This window comes from Corvus hawaiiensis, chromosome 9, assembly GCF_020740725.1.
Source record: "Corvus hawaiiensis isolate bCorHaw1 chromosome 9, bCorHaw1.pri.cur, whole genome shotgun sequence".
NCBI classification, from domain to species: domain Eukaryota; kingdom Metazoa; phylum Chordata; class Aves; order Passeriformes; family Corvidae; genus Corvus; species Corvus hawaiiensis.
In genome coordinates, this window is record NC_063221.1 from 10,891,252 (window position 1) to 10,906,862 (window position 15,611).

General features: G+C 37.3%; 1 protein-coding gene across 2 annotated transcripts in view; it reads left to right on the plus strand.

Moving 5' to 3' along the window:
• The window catches only part of NEK7 (NIMA related kinase 7), a 70,054-nt gene that overhangs the window by 45,917 nt on the left and 8,526 nt on the right, over positions 1 to 15,611 (plus strand). The window contains exons 8-10 of one of the 2 annotated variants that reach the window (XR_007205282.1): positions 5,434 to 5,528; positions 8,637 to 8,662; positions 10,020 to 10,133. Coding sequence is in view for 1 of the 2 variants with exons in the window: in XM_048312194.1 (XP_048168151.1) it covers positions 5,434 to 5,528; positions 10,020 to 10,133 (209 nt within the window). In the remaining variant the exon portion in view is untranslated. The remainder of the gene's footprint in view (positions 1 to 5,433; positions 5,529 to 8,636; positions 8,663 to 10,019; positions 10,134 to 15,611) is intronic. The other variant, XM_048312194.1, reaches the window with a different exon arrangement.

The window sequence follows — 15,611 nt, forward strand, 5'->3', positions numbered from 1 at the left end:
AAGTTAAAGAGGAGCAGGCTGCCTCAACCCTGGATTATTTTGGCTCATGGCAGGGGAATGGTTGTGAAGGCTGAGCTGGAAATTTAAGAAAGCTGAAGACTTAGCCAGAGTTAAAAACAGTGTAAAACCCCCGAGCCCTTTATAGCTCATCTTTTACAGATCCAAGAGTCCTCCAGAGAGGGAGGGGAGGATGGCAGCTTTGTTTCTTATGTTGGTTGCTGTGTCTTGGTAGAGGAGTTATTTTTTATTTTCTTTTTTCCCATCTCCTCTTTTCCCATTTCCCCCTTAATTATGACCTAATGTCAGAATTCAGCCTAGAAAAAAGGTTTGTGTCAGCTGTTAACTTAGGCTGCAGGGGAGACAGTGACTTTCTGATTTATCATGTCACTAGCAGAGACCACTTCTTAAATTAATTTCTTCTGCAGTTTCTGATGCTGATTTTCTTGAAATTTCTTTCAAAGTTGTATCTTTTTATGATTCCATAAACCTTTGGTGCATGTAACCTAGTAAATTACAAACATATGTGTAGCAATTTATACTTGTTTACAGGCTTTATAAAAATTTCAGTAGCAAACTAGATTCAGGCTTTCAGAGATAAAGAAATGTACTAAAATTTTAATTAGCTACAGCTTCTAACTGCTAATTATGAATAATACTGATTTAATTAGAATATTTACTGATCGTCCATTTTAAACAAATGAAAAAACTGCACTGGACAGGGTTTGTTCATGTTCTTAACTCTTTCTATACAGCTTTATCAAGAAGTAGAATTTTGTATTGTCATGTCTGTATCTTTTTGGAAATGAAAAACCTCTTACAAAAGTGCAAAGGAAACAGAGCCATTTGGTATTGTTGATTTGATACAAACTTGACAAAATTTCTTATTTTCAGAAGACTTTATATTAGAAAATATGATCCAACAAAGGGTTCTTATTCCTTTCCCTAGAACTGTTAGGGTTTTCTTGCTGTTGTTGTTTTAATGGCTGAATGCCAGTCCTTTTTCTCCTTGGTGAAATGGCAATTCTAAGGCCAGCTCATGGATATGTGCATTTTTTTTTTTTTTGTTAGCCCTTCAGGGGATGTAAAGATAAATCCAACTTTCCATATTTCAGTTATAAAAAGAATCCCTTGAGTTCTGTGCTGTGGCTGTGCTGTAAGACTGCACAGTGTGCTGTCCAGACAGGCACTGCCACCAGCACGGGGATACCTTCTTGCAGGGCAAAGGAGCAGATCTGCAATCTTCTTAAAATGCTTGAATGCAGAGAATCATCTGCATGGAATTCTGGTCTTCTGTGTTTTGACAACTGTCATTTCCATGATACTGCTATCCCCAGCACAGACTGTACTGTGTGAGGGGTTTGACTATAAACTCACGTAGGTTGTGGAGAATAAAATACCTTGTGAAAATGTGTGCAAATCCTCTCCTCTCCTCTTGTGTATGGGTCTCTAACCCAGCAGCGTGTGAGCTGAGGTGGTGGTTTGCAGCACCGTTCTGTGAATAGAATAAACTCCACTTAGGTACTGTACACTGAGGGTGCAGGATCTGAGAGTGGTTGGGTAAGGCTGGCAGGGAAATCTGCAGTTGAGTCATTGCAGTCATCAAAGAAGCTGTGTTAAAATAGCTCTTGTATTTTATGTACAGAAACATGAGCTCTCTTACAGTAGTTTGAAAGCTGAAGAGAAGTCATTGTGTTGTTATAAAATAACACAAGATATTTGTAGATTGACTTCTGTAGAAGGGCTGTTTGCACATTGTGGGCTAGGTTGCAGAATCACTTTGGATAAGTGCAGTATTTCGGGTCCTATATCTAAAGATGAGCCCTTGACTTAGAAATCTCCTATAGCTATGTTAAATAAGTACAAACCCCTGAACATTATAGAATCATTAGGGTTGGAAAGGACCTCCAAGCTGCTTATTTGTGATGTGGTCTGTCTGCAGCATCCACATTCATCTTGTTAAGCACATTGTGTTGAACTCTGTATTATGAAATTGCTGTGATCTCATGGACACTGAGTCATACATAAACTGTGTCTTTTGATTAATTAAATTTGGCCTTTTTAGCTCCCTTCCTGAACTCTGATAGTTATGTATTCCAATGCATGAAATGTCAATTTAGATTTAACATCTACCAGGCAGGTTTTTCTCCCAGCCTAAAAATGCTTGATAGCTTTTAGAGCTAGTAACTATTTTAGAGCTAGTAACTGTATTAGAGCTATTGAACTGTATTTCATTCCACTCCTTGATGCACTTGTTTAACTTGGATGCATTGTGAGTTACATGTTTATCCAGGTAGTAAGGTGGACTGTTTGTATCATAACTCCTTTCTGCGTAGTGGATTATTTGCCTCTGATCCTTCAAATACTTCCTGCTTCCTGCTCTGTATTAACCACCATTTCCATTGTGTCCATTCCCTCTGCCAGTAACAGGAAGCTTTCATAAAGACTCAATACTTGCTGGATCTATACCATCTCTAAAGGGAGGGAGCTCCAGAGCAGCAGCAGATTCTGAGGAGATGCTGTATTTGACCCAGGCCATTTTCAAGGAGTTTACTGTTCAGACTTGCAGGTTATCACAGATCTGCAGATGCAGTGAGCAGAATGCTGAAGTTCCCGATTTTGTTCTTAAAAACATAGGCACCTCAATGATTTAGCTCTTTTTCTTGTATTATCCCACTTCTGTGTTTTCAGATGAGTAAAGGTAGCCAGGAAGTTGCATATCTCTGTACTAGTGGGATGCTGTATTTCACTTACCAGAACAAAAGATCCAGGAAGGAAATACAGCATATAATCACTCTGGTAGTTGCTTGCCAGCAGCACAGCTATGTCCCAAGATTGCTCACAGCGATAAAGGATCATTGCAATGCTTTCAGTAGTTCCTGAATGTCAGAATAATGAATCTTTAGTGTCAAGTTCTGTTAAAAACAGTTTACAAGTAATAATGATGTCTGAATCTTCAGGTTGTTTGTGTGATTCCATGAGTAATATAACTAATTTAAATTCCTTTCACTAGTTGGTCATTGGGGGCTCAGGTTGTATTGCAGTGAAGGTGTTACACTAGGCTAAACGCTGTAAAATGGTAACATTTGTTCTTGCTTTTCACTATCATCAATCTTTCACAGTCATATCAGACCCCTAATGTATCAGCAGGCTTCCCAGAGCTACTGGTTAAAATTACCTTTGCTTTTGGTAGACTATGAACCTTCAACCCTCAGTGTTTTCAGCTGCCCCCTGTGGATTCTGTGAAGCCTCTTTCTGGCACATTACTCACTGCCAGCCACTTGTGTGATATCTCAGAGCAGCAGAGGCACTGCTGCTGTAGCCAGTGAACAACTACATTACTGTTAAACTTACTTTTGTTAGATAAATTCTGCCAACAAAGCATCAGAATACACTAAACCTGTGCTTTAATTAAGGGATGCAAAATGCAGCTGAAATTTTTCAGAGATGTCCAAGCTCACAAGTCCTTGGGGTGTTAAAAAAAAATTCAAGAGGGAAATAAAACAGTAAGGGTAATAAAAATATGAAACCTGTGTCATTCCAAATGTTGTTTAATTGCAGTTCCTAATCTTAAGATATCTGTCATTAAGTGCCATTAAAGTACTGATGTTGATACATTGGAAAACAGAGTTGCTTCTGAATATTTTGGTAGTTATTTTGGTCTTGTGGTCTACCTGTCTGCTTGGCTATTGTTTCACAGGAAAAACTGTTGTGGGTGAATGCAAATATCCTACGAGAGAAAATGTCTCTCACAGTACTCTCGAGTTGCCTTTCCCCAGCCTTTCTCCTTTAAAGCTGTTACCATGTGCAGCCTCAGTTCAGAGCTGTACTGATTGCTCAGCCCAGCGCTGAGGGGCAGGGGCTGTGGCACTCTCTGCTTTCCCAGAGCTGGAAATCTCCTCCAAATGTTTAGGGGGCCAGATCCATTGGAGGATACCACATGGGGACCTCTGTCTTTGCCTATCTGTTACAGAAGCAGTTTATAGGGGTTTTCAACGTTGTCTGCCAGGGAGCAGATCAGGTGAAATTCTGAGTTACCAGCAGCAGTGGCCTGACCTGACCTAGGTGGTTCTGGGTTTTGCTATCTGAGCTGTGCCTTTCAAGTAGGAAAGTAATTCTCCCTCCTCCTTACTGCCTAAGAATTCATGACAGTTTGACATGCAGCATTCCTTAGAGGTAGGGCACATTTTCAAAACAAAACCCTTAACTTTGGGAAATTATTAGAGTAAATTATCTGTCTGATTACTTAAAGCTATTTAACCTGATTATTCAGGTTAAATAACTTTTAAGTACTTCTATATTCACTGTATCTCAGTTTCCAGTATTCATGCAGAGATCAATTCTGAATTAGCCTCTTCTATTCAGAAGAGCAGAAGTTAAACCAGATCCTTGTCTTACAATAATGTGTGAGGTTCATACTACAAATTACAAAAATGAGAAATTGCTGATTTTAATCACTGGTGGTGTTGCAAGATGTTTGGTTTCAAAATAAAATCAGCTTGAATTGACAGAAATCAGCTGGTTTTCGTCATTGGGATTCAGTGCTTAAGAAAATATTCAAACAAAATTGAAGTAAAAATCTGTATAAATCTGTGACTTTTTTTGCTGTTAGGCAGTCATTTTGGGGGACACAGGGAGAAAGTTCAGGAATGATGCACTAAAATTGCCACTGCCATTATTTTCCGTAACTTCTTTTTCTTATTGTTCTGTCATATATGAAGCCAGCACTCAGATACTTCTTTGTAATGACACTTTTTTAGAGCTGAAACATCTCTCAGTATTGTGACACAGATGGATAGAGCTTGATTAAAATCAAGGGGAGAGATGTTCCAGGGTATCCAGTATAAATTTACTCTGGGACAGTCCTAATAAATGCTGCTTTTCAAGAGCAGACATTTCCAGAGCCCATAGCTCTTAGACAGGATTAATCTGGAGCAGGCACAGGTTTCAACTATTCAAAGAAGCTGTGTTTATTAGTTTCAAAAGCAGCCTTTTCAGGTTTATCTGTTCTCAAAGGAAGAACAGACAACTTGCAAAACAAAAAATTCAGCCCATGGAGGAGAACTTCTAGCTGTTGTTCCTAGCTACAGTGATAACAGTTTGGAAAAGTAGCAGGGATGTGTGTGTAGTTCCTTGGTTCTCTTCAAGAGAAAAAAATTACTTAATGAGGTTCCTTAAAAGCAAAATTTGGAAGTATTCTACAACTGCATCGTTCTGGTAATGAGGTATGAGTAGTGAAAATAAAGCTGCATTGGATGAAATAGATACCTAATTCATGTATTTCTGTCACACTGAAGTGTCGTAAGTATCAGTTGAAATTTTACGTGTAGCAAAATGAGAAATAGAAGATGAAAAATATTCTTCAACCAGGAAAACTAATTTTACTACTGCGTAACAACAAAGTTTCATTCAAAAATACTTGTGTGTTTTTTGCAGTTGGTACACCTTATTATATGTCTCCAGAGAGAATACATGAAAATGGTTACAACTTCAAGTCTGACATCTGGTCTCTAGGCTGTCTGCTGTATGAGGTAATAGTGATATATACAGTGAACTTAATAACACTCTTGTACTTTCCCCTTCCCCTTCCCCTGCCCCCCTCACCCTTACATAACTTCAGCATGTGAAATACTTTTATTTGTGTTTTACTTGAAACTTGCCTTGACTGGGCTTGCTACAAAGATTTTACAGCAATTTCTTGAAGATTGGGCATGACTGAAGGATTAATAAATGAATAATAGCAAGCACATGTAAAATTGTTCTAGGTTTTTTCATGCCCTTTGCTGATGATATGATTTTGTTAATAAATGCATTGAGAAGTAGTAGGACTGACTTGAATATGTAAGTAATGCTTTTAAATACTGCAGTATAGTTATTTTAATACAAATTCCTTATTTTTATAAATTCTTGAAGTAAAATGATAAAAAAGGTTTACTGTACTTATTGCTACTAGCTTGGATGAACTCTCAAGATAATAACTTCTGTTGCACGCACATGTAGTTTTTCTCCTCTTCTCCTGGGGTGGTTAAACTGCAATTGTTTAGTTTCTGTATTGCTACAGTCAAGATTGGTGAGTGACACATAATTTTAAATAATACTATATTCTGAGAAAATAAAGAGACAGGGCAAATTGAAAGTGAGGGAAATGAAAGTGTGAAGAACAGGTAGGCTTCTAAGACAAGTAAGTCTTCCAAGTTCTTTGTGTATCATTTCTTGATCAGAAGAATAAACACTTGTGCTGAATGATGCTGGGAAAAAAAAAATCCTTCCATCAGCAGTGGCAGTGAAGTCTTCCCAGTCATGTTCCAGGTAGAAACCAATAAACTCAAGTCACTTTTTGTTTACCTACAAGCCACCTGCCTCAGTGGGTCAGCAGAACACATTTAACACTTACTCTGCAGTATCAGCACCTCCTTGTTTATTTTAGGATTTTATAGAAGACATTGGCAGCCTGTGAAGGTTGGATGTTCCTGCTAGGTGAATCATCTCCAGTAATATTTTCTTACTTTCCATCACTGACATGTTGCTTTGAATATTCAAAGAACAAATAGCTATATTGCAAGGCTGCAGTTGCAGATCTGTGTGTAGCTATTGCTTCTAAATCCTGGGGATCATTCAAGGTATGAAGTCCAGGTGACAGCAAGTATTTAGAAGTTTGAACCCTGAGCTAAAACTTAATCCTGTATTGGGATTCCCCAATATTGACCATGGCAGCTGCCTTGAATTTCAGTGCTCTGCTTTACACACTTGTGCAAGCCCTAAGGTAGCATAAAGGTAGATGAGCATTTTTCAGTATTACTATTTCTTTGCCCCTCATTGATTTGCTTGAGGATTTTTTAAATCTGGAAACAAACAAATAAAACCTTTGAATTACCATTATATAAAATCCCCATGGCTTAAGGCTAGTTTTTCTTTTATGTTATGTGAAATTAAATTGCTGAATATAAATCAGTAGTACTTGTCCAAAGATTTTTTTTTTTTAAGCTTGCTGTGTTAATGCTGGTAGAGTATATTAAGCACCTATGTGAATATTACATTTTTCTTTGATGTGGTAGATAATTCCAAAATATCTAAATACCTCAGTTCCACTGATCACCTCAGCATCATGAAATACCATTCTCCTTTGATTTATTTTAGAGGTTTTACCAGGATGCTATTTAAGTTGATATGGAGTAATGTTAGTTTTCCTTAATGCAAGAATAAAATAATTATTAGGACCCTTGCTGTTGATATATATATTATATAGCTACAAAATGTGGCACTGTCTTCAACTGTAGCTTCTAATTTTTTTAGAAGTGCGTTTAGTTGATTCTGCAACGTACCAGGTGTTTGTGGTGGGTTTTTTTGTTTTGGAAGTTTATCTTGAGCGTTGATCTGTAATTTTGAAATTTCAGGTATAGCAAATTCAAAATACACGCTCAGCATTTTTCTTACTATTACTATTTTTTCTTAATTATTTGAAAGTGGTTACTTAATGTTCTTTAAGACTTGGGTGGACTAATGAATGGTATTTTTTTTCATCTGTGCAGTTTTGTGCTGGGTGTCTTTCTGTTATTTGTCTATTGCCTGCATTTTAGCATATTTTATTACGTTGATTTCATGGTGATGTGTGTTCATATGTACTCTGGATTGTCTCCAGCTTAATTGGAGAAAAGCTGTGGCAAGTTGATCACATCTCAGTAAATGCTTAATTGCCTCTAAACTCTTCAGTTATGGTTTAATTTAAGTTTTAACTAACTTGCTGTAATGTATGCTATTTTAAAAAATTATTATTTCTACTGCATATTACAGTCTGCTATTCAATGCTAACTGTGTGGCCAGTAAGATTTTGCAGAAGCATGTTTTAAAGTCTGAATTTTTTAGAGCCCCAGGTATTTCTGAAACCTCAAAAACACTACCAGTGGAGTTTTAATTGATATGCAACAAAGTAGACTTTACTAATTAAAATCAAGATGCTGTGCTTTTGCTACATGGACCTTTACATGGAAAAGTAGGTCTTACACATTTCCTTTTATTGTTCAGCGTAGCAATTGCATCCTTACAGGGTTGTAGGTTGGTGGCTTACAGTTCAAAAAAAAAAAAAAAAAAAAAAAAAAAAAAAAAAAAAAGAAAGAAAGGGAAAAAAAAAAGAGAGAGAGCGAGCTGCCACCAGCCCTGAAGACAGACAGTGGGCTTTCGTCCCTCAGACACCCCCAGAATACTAATCAGCAAAGTCAGACCCTGGAGGTCAGGGAGCAAGTCAATCATTCTAGCGATCGTCTCAGTGTGGAGGATCAAATTAGCCTGAAAAATTCAGCTGCTGGGAGGAGAGGGCGAGCAGCTGTCAGGGGCAGCAGCGAGATGCACTAATGAACCAGATGAATAGTGCAAAAGCTTGAAAATAAAAACAGGACAGTTGACATTTTTCATCTGTCAAAGCAGGAGATGCATGAAAATATAGTATTCCTGTTTTAACTCCTTAGGGGACATTCAGAATTTTTTTAACACTCGGTAGCATTCAAACAAAAGTACTTTTTAATGAACACCTAGAGTACGGAAATGAGTATCTGTGCATTTATTTAGAATTTCTGCCTGCATACAGACCCTGCAGTTGATTTTTCTTTTTTTTTTTTTCCTTCTTTCCTTTTTTTGGTCTTTAGCTTGCATTTTTAACATTCTTTTTAAGGTAAGAGACAATGCCACGTAAATACAAAAATTAACATTATTTTAGCAATACAGATTGGGAGGAGTGTAGGATGGAACTGTAGCATCATATTTGTTTTGGGAGCTTGAAAATTTTTTATTCTTACTTGAAGGTAATATGAAAAAGTACTGAACCATTTGAGAGCAAGTTAATGATACATAAAATAAATGTGAGGGTATTTTGGTAATTTTTTTCATACATTTCCCCCAGTGATATTGATGCTTAGACATGAAAGAGTTAAGCTGCTATCTGGAAGACCACAAGACAGATGAGAGCCATTTTCAGCTTGTCCTGTCCCTGCTGAAGCTCACTGAGTAGCACAGCATGGACTAGCGTGTTTCACACACACTCTGCCTGTCTGGGGAATGTACACATTGTCCTTCCAAAATCAAACTTATTAGCACATGTAGAAAAGGGTGACTGACTTTGGGGCAGCTCCACACTCAGAGCAGCATTCGTGCTGCTGCAGTTAAAAGACTTCATAGGCTTTGAACAGAATGGAGAGATTTTAAATGAATTTTAAAGTTTCTAATCCAGCTAGCCATTATATTTATTTCTGCCTTAAATGGGAAGTTGTAATATTGTCTGGAAATAAAGGGTAGATTTATTAATGTTGGTTTTAAGCTAATCAATTATATAAGTGCTCTGCAACAGATTTTTTTTGGTTTTGTATTGTAATTGTAGATTATAGACATAGGTGCCAGTTCTGTGCTTGTGATGGAAGTGTGGGGATTTTTTTTTTTTTAAGTATTTTTGAATAACATCCTGAATTACGAAGTTTTTGGGTCTGAGATTCTGGAAGTATAGATGATAGCTTTTTCTTGCTTTCAGAACCCCCAACTATATTGAAGTCTATTGCCACGGCTGTGGAAGGTTACAAAATCTGCTACTATTATCTAATGTTATCTACACAATGCCTTGCTTTAGGTTAGATAATGTTTTCCTATAAGTTACATGTTTTCTTCCAAAAGGTCTTCAGAGGAAAAGTACAGTTTTGGATTTTTTTTGGCTTCCCTTGTGGTGCAAGGACCCTCCACACTCAGCAATATTGTAAACTACTGAATTTCCCCTCATAGTCTATTAATACAACCCTAAAGGTGTGCAATTCAGATATTGCAATGTAAGGATTGTGGCAGCTATGGTTGTATGACATAGAACAAGTACATACAGTGGTTACGAGAATAGTTTTGGAACTTCTGTTATTAGCACTGCAAAGCTCCCTCTAAGCAGAGCATTGAGAGTCACTAAGAATCACTTTTGATTTGTTAGTATTACAGATTTTGTGACAAAATAGCTTTACTTAAAGACGCAAAAGAAAACTGTACATTTTCTTAAACAGATGGCTGCACTGCAGAGTCCCTTTTATGGTGATAAAATGAACTTGTACTCCCTGTGCAAGAAGATAGAACAGTGTGACTACCCACCTCTCCCTTCAGATCACTATTCAGAGGAAGTAAGTAATTTTCCTTTTCATGGGCTGGATCCCCAGTTTATGTAAGCTGGCACGCTTCCAGGGAAGTAAATGAACTTGTGTGATTTTATGTTATTTGCAGGTTATGCCTATAAGTGTTTGCTTGTTGAACTTACTCAAATGTTCCTGTCAAAACAAGTCTCTCATGATCTATATTTGAGGGTATTAATGATGGAAACGTCATACTGTTAGATTCTCAATTTCATTGAGCTTCCTTGCAAGTATGACAAAATGCTTTCCCAGAATGCACAATGATATGTTCCACATGCCAGGATGGGATAGAGTCTTACATCTATAGTGTGTTTTTCTAAAAGCACAACTATACAAGTTTATGTTGCTCAGTAAATTAGTGCTCTGGCCTGTTCCTCTAGGGGCCTGCATTAAAACAGATATAATGTAACTCAGTAGTAAAAATGAATTGTTCAGTTCCCATTTGTCTACATTATAAAACTGGGATGTGTTGTTCAGTACAATTGAACAGCAGTTCTTTTGCAAGAAGGAGTGGTTCTTGACAAGACTAAGAGTAAATTTCAGAGAAATAATATAACAATAATAATAATTTAGAGACATAATATAATTGAATATGAACAATATACTCCTGCATGTCGCAGCAGTGTTTTAAGCAGAGAGCTAACGGTTCTTACTGTCATTAGTGCATTTAAGGGGGAGTACTTGCTTTTATGAGGTCTAAAATGAAAAGAAACTAAACAAAATAAATACTTTTCTTAGTGTAACAGAATGAGAAAATAGAAATGCTTGCTTGTTAATGTTCTGAGATGCCAGTTTTGAAATACTTTCCCACTTTGAGAAGAACAGGGCTAACTGATAGAAGCTGTAAACCAAAGAACAGGTATTAGTAACCATTTCTAATTGAATTCAGACTACATGAATTAAAGATTACTTTGAAAACGCAAATAAATACAAGCACTGAAATACTTCTAATAAACATAAAACATTATACAATTTCATTTATAGACTAGGGGTTGTAATTCTGAACCTTAAATTTTCTTGCATCCAAAGACAGTGATTGGACTATTAATAAAAGATTACTGCTCAGTGTTTTGTTTTGTATTTAAAGTGACAATTTTTCCCCTTTTATGAAACAAACTGGACTTAAAAAGATAATGCGGTGACATTACAAAGGCTGAAATAATGATCTATTGTGTAATTTATACACTGTACCTCTTTTGTGGGTTTGCTGATTAGTCATTTTACCTTGGCCATTTTTAATTATTATTTATTGTAGACTCTAAATATGGCAGTTCATATAACCAGCTTCAGAACTGGAGGCCTAGAAATACAGTAGGGTGTGAACAATAATGCAAAATGATAGCGAGAATGTCAGGGGCCGTTCTTTGTTGTGTCATTCATGCTGTCTTCCTTTTTCCATGAAGCGCATGAATATTTCACATATCTGCATCCTCATCCTCTATTCTTCTTGACTAATTTTCAGACTGTCTGAATTTGCATTTCACATGGTAGCTGATTAGGAGATGCCGAATGCAGCAGCGAAGCCTCAGCAGGCGGTTTCCATGGTGACCTTCAGCAGGATTTTAATGATGATACCACTAGTGGTTCGTTGAAGTTGGCCTGCCTGCAGGGCTACTTCGCTGCAGCTAAGTGTGAAGTTGGAGATGTGGATTCCCAGCCAAGGGGCAAATATCAAAGTCTGGCCCAGATAGAAGGTCTTAGGTTTGGGTGGGGAGAGACATTCCAGCTTTTCCTTATATCTGTATAGGTTTTTTGTTTTGCAAACCACATGCAAACCACAACATGTTACTTCCTATTTATTTCAAAGCAGACATGTACTTCTGCACCTTGGATAAGCCAGTTTTCTGCAAAATACATGTAAGTTATTTTAAAGATAATGAGAGAATCAGAGCTATTATAGGTGTTAAGATAGGTAAGAAAACAGTTTCTTAAAAGAAGCCATCAGTTATGGAAACTGTAATGGGAATATTTTTTATGTTCTGCTCTGAAGACTTGTGTCTTCACTAAGGTACGTGGAAAACATACATTGACCATTTTTAGCTTGTATGAAAAAATACTGTGCTGGCATGAACTGTAAAAAAGAGAAACAAGTGTTATCTGTCATATTAGGATACTGTCCTAAATGTTTCACCTGTACTGGAAATATAGATGTCAAACCTTTAACCAGGTCAGAAGGACACTCAGTGAGCAGTAAAGATCAGGGCTCACTGAAGAGTAAAACCCACTTCATTTTTTATGAAAAAGAATTTTCTGAAACAAAAACTTCACGGAGTGTTGCTCTGTGCATCCTCTAATATAGGAGTGTAAGTACTTTCATTATGAATTACAAGACAAGTACTTTTTCAAGAAAATTTTTTAAGTAAATTTTAGTGAGTTTTAAGTTGTGACATTTTTTCTAAGTTTTGAAACCTCTGTAGCAGTAACATGTTAGTAATTGTGTCACATCTGTGTCATCAGAGAACAGTGTGACAAAGATGCACCTTTAGATGGACAGATGGGTAATATTTTTAAAAACCTTTGATTAGAAATTCTAATAATCTGAGATGCATTTTCACAAACTATTGCTTCGCTGGTAGACAAGAGCCAAGATTTTCAAATGCTTGGTAACTGTGGATATCTCAATTTTTTAATATCCCTTAAAAACATCTGGTATTCAGAGTGAGTACTCAGCATTTACTGAAAGCTGTTCTGCTTTAGGGAATTCAAAGCTGGGGCTCTCTTGCCACCTCCAATCAATACTCTTAAAATCATGTCAGCTAATAGCAGTATCACATTGCTTTCATGATGAAGTTTTAAAATCTTCCCTTTGATTGAGGTGCATTTCTTCTAAAGTCCATTGCCAACCTCCAACCCAGATGTGAAAGCAGAAGGAGCCAGCAGGTCCACAGTGGTAGTGTTAGTTGCCAGCAGGTCTTGAGAAAAGCACTCAGAAAAGGCTTCAAGAAGGTCTTCTATTCAGAGTAAGAATGGTTTTGTGGGTGGTTTTTTTTATCCAAAATTCCCTATATGAAAATTTCTCTGTTTCAGCTGGCTAACAATGCAAAGCACTTGCCTGTAATATTTCTGTCTTTCCCCCCTCCTCCTGACTTGAGTGATAATTATTTATTTCATAGCTGAAAAACCTGCTAATGCTAAAGGAAGTATGTCCCACTGCTCCAGTGTCAGGCTAAGCTCCAGGCTAAAGACAGTCACTGTGCTAAGTGCACAGAGGAGGTTAAGAACAATAAGCAGACAAAGAAATTTGCAGCTTGGGGATGCAACAGGAGGTCCCTCTGGCTCAGTCATGAGTCTGCTCTGCCTCTTGGCCAGTCTGTGCCAGGTAGTAAAAAATTATTTCTATCTCTAATGATAGTCTGATTTTAGAATCCCAGTGCCTCTTCCCGTGACACTGGTGAGCTTTTCTGATACACTGGAAATTTTATTGGTACTAGAGGGGCTGACAGATGGATTTCAGGTTTATTGACATGAATATTCCTGTAGGAGTAAAGGATTAGTGCTATCACCAAGTATTAGCTTCCAGTGTGGTCCCTCCCAGTTTCAGTCCTGAAAGAATGTCTTCCCGTGTAACTTTTAATCCTGTTTAGCAGAATCAGTTCACCTTCTTCCAAGGGTTTGCTGTTCAGTTACAAGGCTCAAGAGAGTGCAGCAATTTTGAAATTACTCAGCAATCTGCACTATTGTTGTGTAGTGTCCCAGGCATAGTCAGCTCAGCGTTCCTGCTTTACCTGTGAGATTCTGCACCTGCCAAGGAAGGAAGGGCACAGAGATACTGCAGTAACTGCAGTGACCACCATTTAAAGAGGTCTGTGACAAGGCTTCTCAAGTGCTTCACAGGTCAATTTCTTGAAGATCTGTTTCTGCTGCTCTACAAACAGTAAAGTATTGATAAACAGCTAGTAAAAAAAGGAGAAAGAATACTCTTGCTTCCCCTCTGATGCTGACTTTGTAGATTTCAACCCTTCAAGGTCCTTTATGAAGACTATTCACTGTATGCAATTCTGTTGAACAGATGGAAGTCTTCACAGAGAAAGATAAATGTACACATTCAGGATTAGATGTATTTTGCAGATAAATTACACCTGTATTCTCTTCACAAAATGTTTGCTTATTTGACTGTAATTTCAGGCTTGATGGTGTTGGATGTTCTTCAGTCTTCCCTGTTTTCTGTGCAGGCTGTTTGAAGTGTTGCATGGCAAGCTGCTCATCTCTGCTTATCCTGTGCCTCCTGCTTCCCCTGTGTCCCACCTGCTTCTTCTGCAGGCAATTGTTTTGCTTGCATGTTTGTATTACATGCTGGCAATTATTATTTCTTACAGTAGCTAATGATTTCCAGCATTCTATTCTTCAAATGTTTGGGATTTATTGCAGGCTAATAGTTTTTATTGTCACTGGCATTGTATTTTATTTATTGACTGCCAGAAGCAATATGATGGCTTTTATAACTCCATTAGTCAGAATATACTTAATGTATTTAAGATTCAAATAGCAAGTCTGGTACAGATTATTTTGATTTAATGTGTTTCTTTTCAATCCAGCAATCTGACCACTATCTTCAGAATTATCTCACTTTTAAATATTGAGCTTTTCTTGCTTTAAAATGGGATGTCTAATGGCATTGTTTTTTATATTGTTTAGTACAAAAAATCTGTATGTCATGTACAGTTTTATCTGCAAGGGTGAATGGACAAAGCTTTATAGTGGTATGCAGGGCTTCTTCCTTAACTTCAGGAATTCTTATTCCCATGCATTTAAATTAATCTTCTGAAAAGTGAAAGGAGTATAATTATAATTTAAAATCCTTCTTGTTCTTTTTATAAAAAGCAGGAAGGAATCTCTCCGATGGCAGGTTTGAAGAGGCAGCCTATGTTACTTTTGAATAATGAGGATGATGAGGTCGTTCTGTGTTAGTTGCAATAATGACAGATTCTTTTCAATAATCCTACCTAGTAGTACTGGCTGGGAGACAAAACCAAATTTGATATATTGCCATAGAAGACTGGATCACAATGTGTTTGTTGGAGTGTCCTCCCCCTCCCTCCTCACCTGTCCCCAGTGCTATAAGGAGGTCCAGGAGGATTTGGCAAAGCTACTTTGGAAGATCTTCAGAGTTGGTTGTTTTTGCAAAGCATTGTAAACGTTTTAGTAAGTTGGTATGAAAGAGGTATGTTCCACATTGAAAAATGCTTAGGAGATGCACACAATTTAAAATAGATGCCCTATCAGAAGGTTATCCATACAATATATTAAGTTCTAATGTCATAAATTCTTAGGCATATCAGTGGAAGGAGAAAAGCCTGCAACTGTCTGTCAGTTTGTGAAGGCAAAGAAAAGTATCCAGGTGATGTGGAAGCTCTTTGTTGTTGATGCTGAATATGTGCATTAAGAACATCCAGTAGGTTATGGTGTTTCTGGAAACATGAGGTTTTCTGGTCATAGTGATTTGGTTTTTACCAGGTAGAGGCTTTTGTG